Genomic DNA, 19,981 nt, shown 5'->3' with positions numbered 1-19,981 from the left:
TTTACGATACATAATTCGAATAAACGAGATTTAGAATAAGAAAGTGAGGTTTCCATTATAAGTAGAGGAAAAGCATGGATCAATATTCGAATTATTACTGATCTTGTGAATAAAGATTCAGTCACTGAAGCTTTTCGAAAATGATGTTCATTCTCGATGTTATGAGCTACCACAATTTTGGGATTCACTAAGTATGGATTACCACAACAACCATTTTGAATATTGTGGAATAATAATCATTTATCACCCTTATAAATGATTCGAAAGTTCATAAAAGATCATTTTACACTTTCCTGAGAAACTGGTCTACTTCATAGTATGCCCCGATCCAAGGTCATAGATTTTGAGCTCCTTGGGGAAATATAAGGACACAAATGACACTCAGAACTCAGAAACTGATACAATAATCGTATCTCATTGTAACTTGAAGTCGATGAGATGAATAAAAGAGGATGATGAGTTTGTTCAACTGCCTATATAAATGAATGAACTTAGTTTATTAGTTCGATTTCATCGATTGAAATCATATTATACTCCTCATACCATTCTCACTCATTTTTTAAGAAAAGAGACTCACTCCAAATAATCAAACTCAATGAGAAGATTGACCCAGCCAATTTTCAAGTAATTTGTTGCAATTAAACTAATACCTCCCAGCATGCTCGAGACAAATCCCAATAAAACTAACCGCCAATTGAGAGGAGACACAACGATAACTCGTTCTTTTTCTGTATCCTCAAACGGAATGATTCCAGAACCTTCAATTGAAAGAAAATCGTGTGAACGCACTATAGATCGTTGTCATGGTCGAACTAATTGAAGAATTGTTGGAAGAAGCTAGAAATTATAGATAGAAGGAAAATACGAAGATAGAAGAAAGGGAAAGAAGAGGAAGAAGTACTCGTACTTGGCAATGGGAAGTACAAAAAAGAAGAGTAGGGGGAGAGGAAGTAGGGAACAAAAACCTTTAAAGAAAAGGGACAGACCAATTGAAGAAACATGCGAGATTTTCGGTATCATTTTGATTGTTCAATTGTAGTAAAGATCGTGAAGTGAATAATTGTTTGATTGCGAAAAAAACCGCAATAATAAGGGAGACGACATAATCTATAATTATAAATACTGTAATTTATAACCGCCTTTTGCCATTGCATGCCATTATAATCGAACGACATTAACGTTATACGAACTCAGTTATTAAAATTTTCGAATGGTCCTTGAACTCACTGAAGGACCCAATGTACTCTCAGATATTAGTACTGCACTGAGAACATGTTTAACGGGATAGATGAAGATCGAAAAGTGATAAGGGCAATAGATAAACATCATAAATAAATTGCAATTACCATTAATTATATATGAAAATAAATCGTAATAAACATAATAGTAGGGATGATGAACCGAAGTGAATTACGAACCAGCAGTCATTTCACACTCTATAAGGTAAGACTCTTTTTCAAATCAGAATGTTTGTATGTTAGATTTATGGTGAGAGGCAAGAATTTCAGTAAAATATTTTCTTCCAATAAGATCTAAGAGTATGCCACAGAATATAAACATGCTCTAAATATTGAGGGAATTTGTCATCTGGATGGAAATTCCCATCAATATTTTCAAGAACTGATGATTTAAGATCACCATATCAGTCAAGAGTATCACCAGAATCAGAATGTGAAGATTAAGAAACAATACCGATATTAATAATATTGATAGTCTGATAGAAACATTCGAACTTGATATACAGATTAACGTCATTTCTATAGATAATAGCCTCTTAATAAGACGTTAAAGCTTCAAAATATATGCAATGAACTTTGTTTGGTTCCTGATAAAATTAAAACATCTGGTGAATTTCTCCATAAGTCTGACACTTTCTTTCATGAAACGTTATTATTGGTAGACAAGCCTCTTGAAAATTATTATGAAGGAAAAGCAAAAGGGATTTGTAGAAAAAAACACGAAAATTGCTAAATAAATCTGCCAATGGTACACGATTATTGACGCCGGTTGATGGTCGAATCAATACTGTCATGTTTATATTCATATAAATAACAACCATGATCACTTCAGCTCACCAGTTGAAAAAGGTGACACAGTCACCGAATTATCATGGAATATATAAGTTTTCGAGTACCTACTTTTCAGAACACATGATGTTCATTGAAATTATGTTCTCTGATGTATATTGATGTTCAGGGATTAGAGATGTATTTCCATTTCAGATTCAGCTACAGATCCATCTAATGGTACTGAGTGGTTTTTTGAATATCTCTTAACATATTTTCTAAACAAAACAAGGTGAAAAAATACACACCTCTTATCAGTGTCTCTCGTTCTAGGTGTTTGAAGTCAGCAGAGCAAAATGAAATGAATTGAAACGGAAAAGTCAATAAAAAGCGACAAGAGAATCTCTTGAGCAATAACATTTTGAAGAAACAAATTGAAAATGTTTCTACTGAAAACTTGATAGTATCTCAGAGCTTATAATTTGTTATCACCTGACATTAATGCTTCTACCTACTCTAGGAGTGAAGACGCTATTTTCATGAGTAATGGACCCATATAGAAAATCTACAAGCAGCATTTTCCTCTGCAAGTTTTCTCTTCTCAATTATCAACTGGACGGGACAATTACACGTGCCAAGGTCAAAATAATATCAATAATTTAGCTCGCTATTAGAGTGTAACTAATGCAACGTCTGTATTACTGCACGCGTGGTCTCCTCGAGTCTTTTCCAAGGAAACCAGACAAGATATAACACACATAAACGTCAAAATAACAAAATGACTGATTGATAACTTTTTAATAAACTACGACTGAATTGACTGCTGATCATTGGACCTTCCAACAGTTGTGAAAAGATTCACGAGCATAGAGATAATTTCTGAAAAAAAAACTTATGTACGTGTCTAAATTTCGTAAAAAATATAAATATGAGTTAATTCTAAGAAGAAGTCAAACAATGCAACCTTCTGTTTATCATAAAGATTGAAGATGGAGAATATGCTGAGAGCTAGGAGTGAAGACGCTATTTTCATGAGTAATGGACCCATATAGAAAATCTACAAGCAGCATTTTCCTCTGCTGCAAGGTGAAAGAACCTAATCGGACATAGGAGACTGGAAGTAAGTAGTTAATCATATTACGTTGTGTCTGAGGATAATTTAAAACAGAACTGTCACACTTTATAAGGATATATAATCATAAACATAAAACTGAATACGATTCACCCATTTATTCAATTCATTGTTCTCAATCACACATCCAAAGGACAAAAGTGAGTAAATTGAATGGTTCGAGTGAATATTCAACTTGAGCTAGCCATTGAACTAGTAGTTAAACCAATTCGAAATGAATGATTTAGTTGAAGTATTTTTTCTTATCGTCCTCCAGATGAGAACCTAACTGTAATGAATGCAAGCTTCCTCAGCATTCAATTACTGAACACTTAGTTATTTTTGGTCATTCTTTGAAATCGATTGATATTTTCAGGAAAATATTTTTTTCTATTCAATCAACGATACCATGAAGGATTCATCCTGCAAGTTCAATGGATCTATTTCTTACTGGATTTGAAATGATCTTTCCAAAAGATTTTAACTCTAGACGCTCATATCTCAAAACGTGATAATCGGGAAAAATCCTGTGAAAACTTTTTTATTTTGATAATTTAATAATTATAATAATCGAAAATCTTTGAAAAATATCACTAGTGAAACGTTTTCCTCAGCCTGTTGCAGCCTTAATCGAAGGATCCCCCACTGACCACGAACCTCAAGCCTGAAGTTTATATTTCCTAAAAAATATTAGTAATATGCGTTTGCTTTACATTTGAGTAAATAGAAGATGATTTTTTACTGAAGGTGATACTCAAAAATAAGCTCTTGGCTAATGCGTGGTAATGAAAAGGATGATTATGTGACATGAGTGAACCATGAGCAAGAATAGTATATAGATAGTAATAATAGTATAGATAGATAGATAGTATAGTATATAATAGAGAATTCTAGTGTTAGTTAATTAGTTAATTGTGAATCCTTGGACCATGAGTACCCAGGTTCAGGTGGGTTCCGAACCACAATGAAGCGATTCATCAACACACAAAAATTATAATATGAAAGTCTGATCCGTAATTGGTCACCTGTAGAATAGGAGGTGCATGCTAGACAACTGGGCGATTAGATAGAAGCGGGATCAAGCTTCCTATGTTCGGATTGCATATGCATTATTGTCAGATAATTGCAATTATTGTAGTAAGTCATTAATACAAGTTGAGCTAATGATCAATGATTATTGTTCGTTAGTCATCTTGTGGTCATACTTACAACATATTCTCTCTTCGCGTACCGATGTTACAAAATATTATGCAAATTCAACATTTCACATAAACATTCTACTTGCAATCTGCAGCACTTGAAGAATAATAACAACAGTCAACCGCGAAGGAGATGCATTAAGATGCATTTAGGCTCGGCTATGCAAAGTTAATAAAGATAGCCGTGGAAGAGATACTAATCGAAGAAGGACGAAGAGGAAGAAAAGGAGTGAGTGAGAGGGAGTGCATTATTATTGCAACAGAACGGTCGTTGAGAATAATAGGCTGGCCATAGAATGTCTGCCTTCCTACTCAACTGCACTCGTTGCAGCATTGCTGCACTCGTCTGAGCGGTGCATACAATGCAAGCATGTACCGCAGTAAAAATGCACTTTTATTACCCGACAAGGTCGTATGACCACGTGTCGTTTGCAGCCCCCTCACTCCTCCCTGCAACCTTGGAAGGTCACCTTGGTTGGTCAATTCCAATGCCCGCCCCCCTCACCCCTTTGCCATGACTCCCGGATGAAATTATCCATCCGACCAACGAATGAGCACAGGCAACAGGCAACGTCTGTCTAGGCACTAGGCTCTAGGCTAGTTCAACTCCACTCCAGACACGTACAAATTGTAAATAACCGTAGCTTAGTTGCATGCAGAATATACCATTGTGTTTCTGCTCGCACAGCCTTCAACTGTTGGATGAATCTAGTTACTGCTTTCAGATAGGCCTAGTTGCACGGCATTCAGTTGCTGAACATTTCAAGAGAATAGAGAGTATGCAACAATGTGCAAAGTTTAATAGAGAATTTAAAGATTGCCGGGTAGAATATACTGATCGAAGAAGTACAAGTAGGAAGTGAAGGGAGCGTCCTGTAATTTCCACTGTATTATTTTCAAGTTTCAAGTGGAGATTGAGGATATCTTGGAACAAATTATGAAAAGTTTTGTGAACTATTCCTTCGAGACTCGGATTATATTCAAGAAACACAATAATATTCATTTCAACATCAATAATGATCTAAGATAGATGCTCTCCATGCTCTTCATATTAATGTTTTTGAGTAAAATTGCATACTCTATTACTGTATATTACATTGAGAGGCTATATTGACTATCTACATTCAACGCTAATCTTCGATTAAATATATTATGTATGATTGTATTTATTATGATGTGTTTCAAATAGGTGTTTTAAAGGAACAGCTGAACTCAATTTAAAACGTAAACTTATGGGCCTTAGAGCCGTTTGCAAAGTCAAAGTTTAAACTGCATTTAATCAGCTGGTGGCTTAAACTCAAAATGTAACACATAACAAACACATCTTGATACGGATTTAATCCAAAGACCTTAAAGATGCATAGACTCACATGCAGCGCTAGTGTCGTACTTGGAATTGGAATCGGCCATTGGGGGGGCAACCTATAAAGGTGCGTACAGACTTTCGCTCTGCTCCGCAACCGAACGTCACTCCAGCAGAGCGATTGATGATCGACCGGTGAGCAAGAGTGGTTCGACTGGACTGGGGAACGCGAGAAGATCTAACATCTTCCGTAACGTTACTGATGGGTGCGACTGCTGAGCGGGGGCGGAGCGACTGTGGTGCGATGGAGGAACGAGGGCGGTACGAGGGCGGAGCGTGCTCGGTGCGGGTTGGAGGCGCGTATAAGTGTACGCAGCTTTAGATTATTATATACCAATGCCTTTGTAATATATAGTATTACAAATATATAGATATAATATTTCGTGCTAAAATACCCCAATGGCGGCCTTCAATTTCAAATAAGAGAAGGCATAGGCATTGTGGGTCCATATCTCATAAATGAAATTTAATTCAAACTGTCACTGTGCAAACGGCCCTTAGTCAGTTATAACATGTGTCAGCTATGATGAAAACGAGAATTGAAGAGAGGGACAAAGTTACAAAATATGTAAAACTATTCCTTTTAAACTATAAACTCACAAAACTCAGGTACTTATTACGATTTGAAAGAGCTGCATCTTTGAGTAGAAATATGGTAAGTTATGCGCAATTCTACGTACAGTCGCGGTCTCATGAGTTGATCCCTAGACCGATTCACCCCTTTCACAGCGGATGGATTTTTTCAAAAAGATCGGTCATCTCCTTGTAAAATAAGTATGTTCACACCGACATCTGTCCATCTGCCGACATTATAGCCAATAAAACTCTGCTCACAAATGGATGTTTTCAAATCGCGCTTTGAGCATTTGAACAAAGGTTTTCTATAAAGATCTCTCGACCTGAATCCAGTGAAAATGAAAATGGAAAAATTAAATTTCAGATTCGGTTCCAGCCCCTTGCTATAAATAATTTGGCACGCTTTTCTTAAAAAAGTTTAGAAATAGGAGATATCTTGAAGAATTGCTCTTCTAAACCAATAACTTATTTGGAAAACAAAAATATCAATAAATAATTTAGAAAAAGTTTACTCACGGGTACAGTTGTTGTTGTGTGTGTTGCTGCGAAGGGGTAGTGATGATGAGGCGGGGGTGGGGGATGTGACTGGTGTTGGGGGGGCGGAGGGGGTGGCAGACCTCCTCCACTGCTGCTGGTTGCTGCTGTCCTGTAATGGCTGAGCACACACGTGATCACGCCCACTGTAGTTATCACGACAGCCACCAGAAGCGCCACCACTGCCACACTCCACACTGCAACACACACAACATAGATATACGCCTACAGTATAAACAACACTCAAATGGTATATTACGTCACAAGTACGGTAAGGCTGGTTTACCATGACTATTAAATTCATGCCTGAAAGGAACTCGAGGGCTGAAAATTCAGAGCTGAACTTGAGGGCTGAAAATGCAAATTGTCACATCATATTACATGAGGTTAGGGTTAGGGAGTTACTTGGAGTTTAAAGGTTGGGGTCAGGGGTTAGGTAGTAGCTTCCAAATGGCATCAATATGCTAGTACTATTCAGAATTATTCTATCATCTCAGAATTTCGTATCAGTAATTTTGTCAATGTAGTTGATGATAATGATAATGATGGTTTTCAGTTCATATTGTGAGTATCCAGTCCACTAGAGATTAATTATACCAAAACAACCAAAACTAGTCTCTCAATGGATAACTACAAGAAAATAACTCATAAGGAAAATGAACTGAAACACCAATTGAAATGAGTTATTAATGTTAAAATTACATTGGGGAGAAAAAAGATCTAAATTAATAATAGGCATATTATAAATACAAACAATAGACTTTGAATACAATATTTCCAGCAGAGAAAGTAGGAGATTAATATTGATTAGACTAGGACAATAATTTTGGACCTTTGATATAGATTGACATCAAATTTGTTATTTTCAGCTTGAATTAGCTCAAAGTGCTTTGTGTTTAATGAAATAATGGAAAACAGAAGTCAGATAGAGAGCAAGCCATTTCTTCTTGCAGAAGTCTGTAAAACCGCATTTACCTAATTGCCTCTCACAATCAATGAAAGGTGCTAATTTTAGCGGTGGACCAACACAACATGTTGACGCGACATGTAGCATGTCCTCACTGACAACTGCTTACATTGCCTCACATCTAGAACTAGCATTAAACCGGAAAGGTTATTCCACCTACTCTTAAAAAAGGCATCATCCAGAGCTCGAATGAACTCTAACAATGAAGTTCAATCCATTGACGGTCGAATCTTTTATGAGTCCTTGATTTGGAAAGCTCTTATTATTAGACCTTAACTGGCATAAGATATCCCAATTTGTAACCCTTTTGCCCCTGCAACACATTCTAGGAATTAGATTTGCATCTACAATTTATTTGGGTCAGTATTTATCTTCAATTAAAATTATCTTCAATAAAAATTGGTGGATTCAGAAAACTGATCTATAAAATGGCCATTAATTCCATGCACATTTTGCTTAATCCATTAATTCTTACGAAGCAGCAGCTTTTACTCTGACATCACTGAAAACCTTGAGGTTTAGCGATAAAAATTCTCATGAAATCGACTTTTATTCCCGCATAATTTGTCATGAATCATGAATAAGTGGACAATAATATTGGTATTTTAGAAGTTATGATTAGGAATAATAATAATATAAAAGTTGACAAAATGTTTTCTGTTTGTATTGAATACAGTGGACTACATCACCAAATATACTATGATATATTTATTAATTCATTTATCTAGGCCCATGAGAGGATGAGCTATATAACTCACCATACAGAACTAAACCAGAAATTCTGGAAAATGAGGATCTTGGAAATATTAGTGCAGTTTCAAATAGTTAATGTTGATAAAGTTGAATGCCCATTAAGGAGGACACGTGAACTTGTATTTTTACAAGCATTAAAGAAGAGCGTTGCTTTTAACAGCCGAAAAATTAATATTAATTGCGAGAACGGCTGTTTACCTCCCTCACCCTCAATTACTCAGTACAATTGTTTTGGTTGTCGGTTAAGTTCATTGACCTTAATATTGCAATTGGCCATAACGCACAGTCCGAGATAAGATATGCAAGTGACTAAATAGATAGATATAAACTTCTTTAGATCAGCAAGTATATCTGTATGCATCACTTAGATATAAATGGATGGTCAAGTGTCCATTCTGTACAATGGAAAGCTCTGTGAATGCAAGATCATGCGATCTGGTGGATTTATCATGAACTATCACCGACCGCATTGCTGAAAGACAGTGAATTGAGATAACGCTTGAATAATGTGTTGCTAAATACAGTCACTAGTTCTGTTTCAAATTTAAAGGAATTGGAATCGGCCATTGGGGGGGCAACCTATAAAGGTGCGTACAGACTTTCGCTCTGCTCCGCAACCGAACGTCACTCCAGCAGAGCGATTGATGATCGACCGGTGAGCAAGAGTGGTTCGACTGGACTGGGGAACGCGAGAAGATCTAACATCTTCCGTAACGTTCCTGATGGGTGCGACTGCTGAGCGGAGGCGGAGCGACTGTGGTGCGATGGAGGAACGAGGGCGGTACGAGGGCGGAGCGTGCTCGGTGCGGGTTGGAGGCGCGTATAAGTGTACGCAGCTTTAGATTATTATATACCAATGCCTTTGTAATATATAGTATTACAAATATATAGATATAATATTTCGTGCTAAAATACCCCAATGGCGGCCTTCAATTTCAAATAAGAGAAGGCATAGGCATTGTGGGTCCATATCTCATAAATGAAATTTAATTCAAACTGTCACTGTGCAAACGGCCCTTAGTCAGTTATAACATGTGTCAGCTATGATGAAAACGAGAATTGAAGAGAGGGACAAAGTTACAAAATATGTAAAACTATTCCTTTTAAACTATAAACTCACAAAACTCAGGTACTTATTACGATTTGAAAGAGCTGCATCTTTGAGTAGAAATATGGTAAGTTATGCGCAATTCTACGTACAGTCGCGGTCTCATGAGTTGATCCCTAGACCGATTCACCCCTTTCACAGCGGATGGATTTTTCAAAAAGATCGGTCATCTCCTTGTAAAATAAGTATGTTCACACCGACATCTGTCCATCTGCCGACATTATAGCCAATAAAACTCTGCTCACAAATGGATGTTTTCAAATCGCGCTTTGAGCATTTGAACAAAGGTTTTCTATAAAGATCTCTCGACCTGAATCCAGTGAAAATGAAAATGGAAAAATTAAATTTCAGATTCGGTTCCAGCCCCTTGCTATGAATAATTTGGCACGCATTTTCTTAAAAAAGTTTAGAAATAGGAGATATCTTGAAGAATTGCTCTTCTAAACCAATAACTTATTTGGAAAACAAAAATATCAATAAATAATTTAGAAAAAGTTTACTCACGGGTACAGTTGTTGTTGTGTGTGTTGCTGCGAAGGGGTAGTGATGATGAGGCGGGGGTGGGGGATGTGACTGGTGTTGGGGGGGCGGAGGGGGTGGCAGACCTCCTCCACTGCTGCTGGTTGCTGCTGTCCTGTAATGGCTGAGCACACACGTGATCACGCCCACTGTAGTTATCACGACAGCCACCAGAAGCGCCACCACTGCCACACTCCACACTGCAACACACACAACATAGATATACGCCTACAGTATAGACAACAACACTCAAATGGTATATTACGTCACAAGTACGGTAAGGCTGGTTTACCATGACTATTAAATTCATGCCTGAAAGGAACTCGAGGGCTGAAAATTCAGAGCTGAACTTGAGGGCTGAAAATGCAAATTGTCACATCATATTACATGAGGTTAGGGTTAGGGAGTTACTTGGAGTTTAAAGGTTGGGGTCAGGGGTTAGGTAGTAGCTTCCAAATGGTATCAATATGCTAGTACTATTCAGAATTATTCTATCATCTCAGAATTTCGTATCAGTAATTTTGTCAATGTAGTTGATGATAATGATAATGATGGTTTTCAGTTCATATTGTGAGTACCCAGTCCACTAGAGATTAATTATACCAAAACAACCAAAACTAGTCTCTCAATGGATAACTACAAGAAAATAACTCATAAGGAAAATGAACTGAAACATCAATTGAAATGAGTTATTAATGTTAAAATTACATTGGGGAAAAATAAGATCTGAATTGATAATAGGTATATTATAAATACAAACAATAGACTTTGAATTCAGTATTTCCAGCAGAGAAAGTAGGAGATTAATATTGATTAGACTAGGACAATAATTTTGGACCTTTGATATAGATTGACATCAAATTTGTTATTTTCAGCTTGAATTAGCTCAAAGTGCTTTGTGTTTAATGAAATAATGGAAAACAGAAGTCAGATAGAGAGCAAGCCATTTCTTCTTGCAGAAGTCTGTAAAACCGCATTTACCTAATTGCCTCTCACAATCAATGAAAGGTGCTAATTTTAGCGGTGGACCAACACAACATGTTGACGCGACATGTAGCATGTCCTCACTGACAACTGCTTACATTGCCTCACATCTAGAACTAGCATTAAACCGGAAAGGTTATTCCACCTACTCTTAAAAAAGGCATCATCCAGAGCTCGAATGAACTCTAACAATGAAGTTTAATCCATTGACGGTCGAATCTTTTATGAATCCTTGATTTGGAAAGCTCTTATTATTAGACCTTAACTGGCATAAGATATCCCAATTAGTAACCCTTTTGCCCCTGCAACACATTCTAGGAATTAGATTTGCATCTACAATTTATTTGGGTCAGTATTTATCTTCAATTAAAATTGATGGATTCAGAAAACTGATCTATAAAATGGCCATTAATTCCATGCACATTTTGCTTAATCCATTAATTCTTACGAAGCAACAGCTTTTACTCTGACATCACTGAAAACCTTGAGGTTTAGCGATAAAAATTCTCATGAAATCGACTTTTATTCCCGCATAATTTGTCATGAATCATGAATAAGTGGACAATAATATTGGTATTTTAGAAGTTATGATTAGGAATAATAATAATATAAAAGTTGACAAAATGTTTTCTGTTTGTATTGAATACAGTGGACTACATCACCAAATATACTATGATATATTTATTAATTCATTTATCTAGGCCCATGAGAGGATGAGCTATATAACTCACCATACAGAACTAAACCAGAAATTCTGGAAAATGAGGATCTTGGAAATATTAGTGCAGTTTCAAATAGTTAATGTTGATAAAGTTGAATGCCCATTAAGGAGGACACGTGAACTTGTATTTCTACAAGCATTAAAGAAGAGCGTTGCTTTTAACAGCCGAAAAATTAATATTAATTGCGAGAACGGCTGTTTACCTCCCTCACCCTCAATTACTCAGTACAACTGTTTTGGTTGTCGGTTAAGTTCATTGACCTTAATATTGCAATTGGCCATAACGCACAGTCTGAGATAAGATATGCAAGTGACTAAATAGATAGATATAAACTTCTTTAGATCAGCAAGTATATCTGTATGCATCACTTAGATATAAATGGATGGTCAAGTGTCCATTCTGTACAATGGAAAGCTCTGTGAATGCAAGATCATGCGATCTGGTGGATTTATCATGAACTATCACCGACCGCATTGCTGAAAGACAGTGAATTGAGATAACGCTTGAATAATGTGTTGCTAAATACAGTCACTAGTTCTGTTTCAAATTTAAAGGAATTAAAAAGGTTTACGGTACCATATGGTACTATGAAAGCTTATATTAGGTAACATTCAATCGATTCTTTTATGACATCAAAATTATGTTCAATTATCTGTTTCATTGAATTCATATTTCTATGTTGAGATGTTGACATTGACATTTCAATCAATTTTGAAGGTAGTAAATTAACTCAAAATACTCTCATATATAAAATGTAACGATAATCGTCATGTGCAAGTTGAATCTTCATTATACAGTATGATGAGGGATTAGAAACAGAATTCAAAAAACCTAACATTTCCTTGCTCTGAAAAGATTGATTCTCATTTTCCAATTATTGAGGCTGAGCCTTCTAAAAATCACTTATTGCAATCGGGATAGTAAATATAAAAAATTAGTGGTTTGCAGTTTCTGCCTGCTATTTTATTGTCTGAATCGGTCAGTTACTATTCATGGCTGTTCAACACGAATTTACGAGAAAGATCTACATGAGACTCATAAGTGCTCGAGGTTCCAACATATATCTGCCAATCCAAATATGGGAACATGCCAAATGTATGCATTTATATTCATCTTATCCAATCTTACCTAACATGCACATGTTACATTTGGGCTTAATAAAGTATGATAACATGCCATACTTACCTTACCCTACTCAACTCGTCAAGAATATAACTTAAAACCTAATGTAACGGGCCATATATGCATTTGGAGTTTGATTGAAATTTATGATAGAATTCTTGTCTTAGCCGGGTATGCTTTGAAGCTAGCCAGACATGACAGACAGAGGAAAAGGGTGAGTAACAATGAGAGAGAGAGAGATGGTGAAAGAGTAGGAGGAAATCCGTTCCAAAGTGGAGAGAGAGTGAGAGAGAGGAGATATTTCTGTCCGGTCGTCTGTCTGTCTGAGTGCGTTCTTTGCCCAACACCAGACGGGGAACGAACTGGGTCATGGCCTGATGGCTGACTGTAGTCAGCCAAGTAAGGAAAAGTCAGTGAGAGGTGAGGCTTAGCAACTAAGTTGCTGAACAAGGTAAGTAAAAACGAGCTTCACACGTTCCAATACTCATCACGCACCAGACAGACGTTAAGGCGAGTCAAATTCTCATTTACATCATAATAATTCAGACTGTCTTTCATAGCCGCTGGAAATTGAAATGCAACGTTTGTTGCATACAGATGGCAGATCTTGTGGGAGGTAGTAATAAAACACTGTAGCCTATACCTATAATAATTTTGTGTTTAGTAAATACTGTAGTACAAAATGTGACATAGAAGAACAAGAATAGAACAGTATGAAATTCATTTCATGAACATAGGCTACTACATGTGAACATTTTAGCCATTGGAATTCTCATAGAATTTGAGAAAACAAATTTATTAATTTTTAGGATTACAGTAATCGCTAAAGATTATATAATATTATATAATCATACGGCTTCATAAGAAATTTTAAATCATTGAGATAGAATACTCTCTCACTGCTACAGAGGTAGTATTGTAGTATCAGTACAATAGTACAATAGTAGATATTATAGTAACTGTAAAGGTTTGCAGTGCTGCGTTTTGGATTATAAAAAAGAAGTGTAAAGTTTAATGCACTGAACGGTACATGAGAATTTGTTCATTCTTCATTTATCAGGTAAGGCTAGCAAATAAAATATTGAGCAATACTAATGAAAACGGGCATTTTATGAGAAAGTTTGGAACATTGGAAACTGTTATTGTCAATATGAGATTTTCCTTTCTAGTATTAAACACTCTTCTTATCAAGCAGTTCTGAGGAAGCCAATCATTTAATGTATGCAGATAGCTCGAAATATGAATAATATTCAATCTGAAGCTAACCCTCAACTTTTCCAATGGGGTAAAACAGTAAAGTACCACTATAACTATAAACAGAATATTGACAAGTACTGTAGTCTGGTTTCATTAGAAGAACACAAAGTAATAAAAAGTCAGTCGTGAAGTTCTGCGTTCCTCATGAATATACATCTTGACTCGAAAAACTTATGACCCATAAAATTGAGAGCCTTCAAGTCGTATGTATGGAAGGAATAATTTTTCCCATGACACACTTGATCAAGTAAGTATAGCTCAATGTGTAGTTCAACATCAATCCGATGTCTAGTGCATCAAAATATACGTGAATTTATGCTCATCATTTGGGCGGATATTACGAGTATGAGATTTTTTATTTTGAAAGTCACTGGCAAAAAGTACAGAATTGTAGTTCATTTGTATTCAATCCGCATTGCATGAAAAACACCAGATCGGGATCCATATATGAGATAGTATAATATAATATGAATACTATATTATAATAGTTGTATGCAAGGTATGCAACAAATTTGAAGTACTAACAATGTTGAAGAGAATGTCGGGTTTGGAAGAGAAGAAGAATTACTTCAACATAAAAAACAGTGAAAATTCAGCGCAGCCACAACTTTAAATACTTCTCTTTCTCTAAAACTTATGTACGGTACTAATTAGGCATTCCAGCTTTGAGAAATTCCTCTGATTACCTGCATGACAAACATGTAGAAACACTAAATTCTGATGAAAATTTATAATTTTCAGGATAGTTTTTGAGGTGAAATACAGAAAATTGCCGCAAAGTAGAGTTTTTTACATTATCCTGGATTTAGGTTGTTGGACTCAAAAATCCATGGCGGTGTATAGCTCGCGTTTTATGGAATTTCAGTACTAAAGGATAACAAATGAACATATAGACAGCTTGTCCATTAACAAAGGATTGACTTCATGACCCACACCATGTACATGAATAAGATACAAATAACAATGGTTTGTATACCAAAAATAGAGTCACCCAAAAATAAGTAATGGGTGACTCCTATGAGTAGCCTAAGCTTTATGATTTTCTGAAATATGATTAGTTGAACTCTTCATTGTATATTTCTATACCATTAATGTATTGGAAATGAATAAGTAAGATGCTAGCCGAGAAAATAAAATTCATTACTCACTGGATGCGAATGGATCTATGAATGTGCACAATTAATAGGAGAGCAGTTTCTGGCAAATTTGAACGTTTGATCGCTCACACACGCACATTCGCGCCGCCGTCGCAGGCAGACCTCGTGACATTTGACAATAACACACTCACACACACAAACCATGTGACAGTTGTTCACTTCTGTTGGTTTTGTCACTTATTATATGACTTTGTACCCAGTACAGACAACACTAATATGACAAGACACTATGTGACACCTAATGTGGATGTCACTGACCCACCCCAGACCACTCTCATAATCTCACATCCAATCACCATTAGAAATGTATGTGAGTGAAGGATGCTGCTGTCTAAATATATATTAAATGTATAAGTAAATTTTACCGATTTTATGAATCACTGTATCTTATTTTATTGCTTCATTATTTAAAGTTAGAAGTATCTCCTACCAAGACCGATGCAATATTAGAAATTAGTAACAGATTGACATTGACAGATTTACATTGCTGCACATTAATAACAGTACCAGCTGAAAGTCCAAGTACCATTTCTTAATATGAAAGTTTACGCTTAATGGGTTTGTATTAAGTCCACAGTCCCTCATTGCTATAGTATAGTAAAATATAGTATACCTTATAATATACAATAATAGCTTGCTGTATAGTACAAAGTATTATATAGCTCCATTCCCCAATTAGTGCATTCGTTTCTGTCAAATTGTATATTGTATGGAATCCTCTTGCATACAAACAAGTAGTGTACTAAATCAAAAGTGATTTAGTTGATTTAGTTTATATTGAGAATATAGCATTATATGTATTTTTGACCAGGATATACATCTAGAAGTGGGTCTTACTAAAAATTCACTCATTCGTCATGATATCCAGGACCGAAACTGTGCTTCTTCAGAATAGTCCAAATGTGACAACGCCACAAGATGCACTGGAAATTGTTGTAGCTTATGCAAAGAACAAATATATTCAAATAAAAACTGTATTAATTTCTGTGCTGAATTGAAGTCTACTGAATCAAATTTGACATAATTTTGTTGAAAATATAGAACCTTCGAAGGCCTGTCACCTCGTCACAAAATACGTATAATTTTGTCCCAGACTGACATCCAAGTTACTTCATTTCTAATTTATACAGATTTCATTAACGATACTATAAATAGAGCTTCCGTTTTTGGTCAACATTATATCAAATGTGATCCGGTGAGTAGGCTGGCTATTGTTATTGGCAGTAGAACAGCAGACGCAGTGATGTAAATGGTGTCTAGACGGACTGATTGTCACACAAAGTTTATCAACTGATTTAGGGTCAGTTAGAAGAGGGAGCGTTTGCCCTCTCTCCCACGTGATCAAATTGGAGAGATGATGGGAGGAGTGAGAGGTCATGAGTGTTAGTTGATGAGTAGTCAGTCAATGGTGATGGTAAACTTAGTGCCTCTCGGCCACTCTTGGACAGTTCGTTTCAGCTCTGTTTATATTTGATTACTGTCTACAGTTCCCAGCATGTCGTGTTAACTCTTCACTCTGTGTGAATAGATAGAGCAGAACTTTTTGTCATGTAGTTTTGGCAGGAAAAAGAGTACAGTGGTACAGAAGAGTACAGTACAGAAGAAGAGAGAGTAGTAGATAAGGAGAGATGATGATATTAGGAAAACAGGTCGAAGAGTTTCCGACTTGTCTACAACTTTTCTGATTCTCACAATAAACCTCAAATGAAGATTTCCCACTTTTTTTGGAGAAAAAAAAACTAGATCCAGCTTTTTTTTTATTTCTTGAATAACTAGGAAACCGTTAATTTTACAAAAAATCTACAAGAGTAACTTTTTCCAGTAAATCTAATAACGAATCCATTGACACCCCATTTGTCAAGATTGAACAAAAAATAAGGATCTCATAGATCCAGCTTTTTTTATTTCTTGAATAACTAAGAAACCGTTAATTTTACAAAAAATCTACAAGAGTAACTTTTTCCAGTAAATCTAATAACAAATCCATTGACACCCCATTTGTCAAGATTGAACAGAAAATAAGGATCTCATAGATCCAGCTTTTTTCAATTTCTTGAATAACTAAGAAACCATTAATTTTACAAAAATTTACAGGAATAACTTTTTCCAGTAAATCCATTTGTCAAGATTGAACAAAAAAAGTAGATCCAATTTCTTGAATAACTAAGAATAATTTTTTCCAGTAAATCCATTATTTGTCAAGGGATCCTAACTCTGAAACTGAGCAACAAGCATTTTTATGTTGAGACCCTTTCTTAAGCAAACCTCAGCACTAAACCCCCCCCCCACAGGGGGGGGGGTTGGGGGGCTTGACCCTCTGCCTTTAACCAGCTAAGCTTGAACTACTTGAAAACTCACCTCAGGTTGTATTGAGAAGGAAAAATATATATAATAAAAATGTATAAGAAACAAGTCAAGTCAGATATATTACTTGTTGATCAGAGTGTACATCTTGATGAGAGTATTACCAAATATGAGTATATCACTCACACACCATATATTCAACAGACATTTAATTACAATGATGAAATTCGAATTAGTTTAAAACAAGAAGATATTTATACACTTCCAAGTAGAAGTTTTCTCATAATTGAAGGCGAAATCAAAGTGAAAGATAAGAATGATGTTGAAACCAAGGACTTTTCACTTATCAATAATGGAGTTGCATACCTATTTGATGAAATCAGATATGAATTGGGAGGGGTTGAAGTTGATCGCACACGTAATGTAGGATTGACAACAACCATGAAAAACTATCTACGTCAATCAAAACTCAATGAAAAATTATGGAGAATGCAGGATGGAAGTTGACTGGATGGAAAAGTTTAGATAAATTCTGCTTCTGCATTCCTTTGGATATGTGGTTAGGTGTAATGGAAGACTATAGGAAAGTTCTATTAAATGTTCGTCAGGAAATTGTTCTATTAAGATCATCATCAGACTTAAATTGTATTGAATCAGAGACAGCAAAATCGGTGAAAATTGATATTACAAAACTACAATGGAAAGTACCCTATATACATGCTTCTGACACTGTTCGTCTTGATCTGCTGAGTTTAACACATAGTGATATACCAATTACCATTCCATTCAGATCATGGGAATTGCATGAATTTCCACAATTACCTGAAACTACTAATCTTCAATGGACAGTTAAGACAACTTCAAACATATTGAAACCTAGATTCATTATTCTTGGATTTCAAAAGAATAGGAAAAATGTTATAACTGCTAACAGGTCACATTTCGATTTCTGTAATCTGAACAATGTTAATCTCTATTTAAATGCTCAATCATTCCCCTATGAAAATATTGTTGGTAATAAACATTTATTGTATCACATGTTCTCTGAATTCCAAAATGAATACTATCCTTATAACAGCAGTACATCAATTGAGTATAAAACATTCGATGAATATGCACCATTGGTTGTTATAGACTGTAGTAAGCAAAATGAACTATTGAAATCTGGTGCAATAGACATAAAGTTGACATTGGAAACAACAAATAATTTCTCAGAAAAAACCAGTGCCTACTGTTTAATCCTCTATGATAATGAGTTTGAATATACACCACTGAGTGGAACAGTAAAAAGAGTATTATAAATCTTCTATAAAATAACAAAAACTAGACATTATTCAAATCAAAAGTATTATCTACAAATGTATCAATATTTTACCTTCAGCATCATCCCATTAATTTGTAGAATTGTTCTTGTCTTGATCTCCAACCATTTTCTTCAAATTTAATTTTAAAGCATTTTATATTATTATTTGATTTATCAGCTTCTTTCAAAGCAAAATACTGACTGTGTATCCATATGAGCTTAGATTTTCATTAAAGTTGAATAATGTTCTTGGTCTGGGTAACCAAACCTACATTTTTTTCTGGGTGTACTCACCTACATCTACAATTTCTTTCTGGGTGTACTCACCTAAACCTAAGATTTTTCACCTATATTTATTACATTTTTTCATACCATTCTTTAAAAGAGATTCCAGAAGAGAGTGAGAATTGTTGGATTAAGTTTGGATCAGTCATATACTTCCATTCTTTTTCATTATTGAGATTAATGTTTGGTATGAAAGTTGCAGCTAATGGTATACATTGTAAAAAATGGAAAAAATTCTGAATCAAATTTTTGATATCAACATTAATATCTCTATTATTATCTTTATCATACAAATATCGACCAAATTTATCAACACTCATGATCTATTTTTATAATAAAAGTTTAATACAACCTGAGGTGAGTTTTCAAGTAGTTCAAGCTTAGCTGGTTAAAGGCAGAGGGTCAAGCCCCCCAACCCCCCCCCCTGTGGGGGGGGGTTTAGTGCTGAGGTTTGCTTAAGAAAGGGTCTCAACATAAAAATGCTTGTTGCTCAGTTTCAGAGTTAGGATCCCTTGACAAATAATGGATTTACTGGAAAAAAATTATTCTTAGTTATTCAAGAAATTGGATCTACTTTTTTTGTTCAATCTTGACAAATGGATTTACTGGAAAAAGTTATTCCTGTAAATTTTTGTAAAATTAATGGTTTCTTAGTTATTCAAGAAATTGAAAAAAGCTGGATCTAGTTTTCCCATGAGATCCTTATTTTTT

General features: G+C 35.4%; 1 protein-coding gene across 2 annotated transcripts in view; it reads right to left on the bottom strand.

The window, feature by feature from the left end:
* LOC111054638 (protein TMEPAI) overlaps nucleotides 1–19,981 on the bottom strand; it is a 154,370-nt gene that overhangs the window by 46,689 nt on the left and 87,700 nt on the right. For both annotated transcript variants that reach the window (XM_039428474.1, XM_039428475.1), the window contains one exon: nucleotides 10,122–10,336. In XM_039428474.1, coding sequence (XP_039284408.1) covers nucleotides 10,122–10,336 — 215 coding nt within the window. The remainder of the gene's footprint in view (nucleotides 1–10,121; nucleotides 10,337–19,981) is intronic.

This window comes from Nilaparvata lugens, chromosome 5 (genome assembly GCF_014356525.2).
Source record: "Nilaparvata lugens isolate BPH chromosome 5, ASM1435652v1, whole genome shotgun sequence".
Classification (NCBI taxonomy): Eukaryota; Metazoa; Arthropoda; class Insecta; order Hemiptera; family Delphacidae; genus Nilaparvata; species Nilaparvata lugens.
Note: the sequence above shows the minus strand (reverse complement) of the source record. Positions and strands in the feature narration are given on the sequence as shown.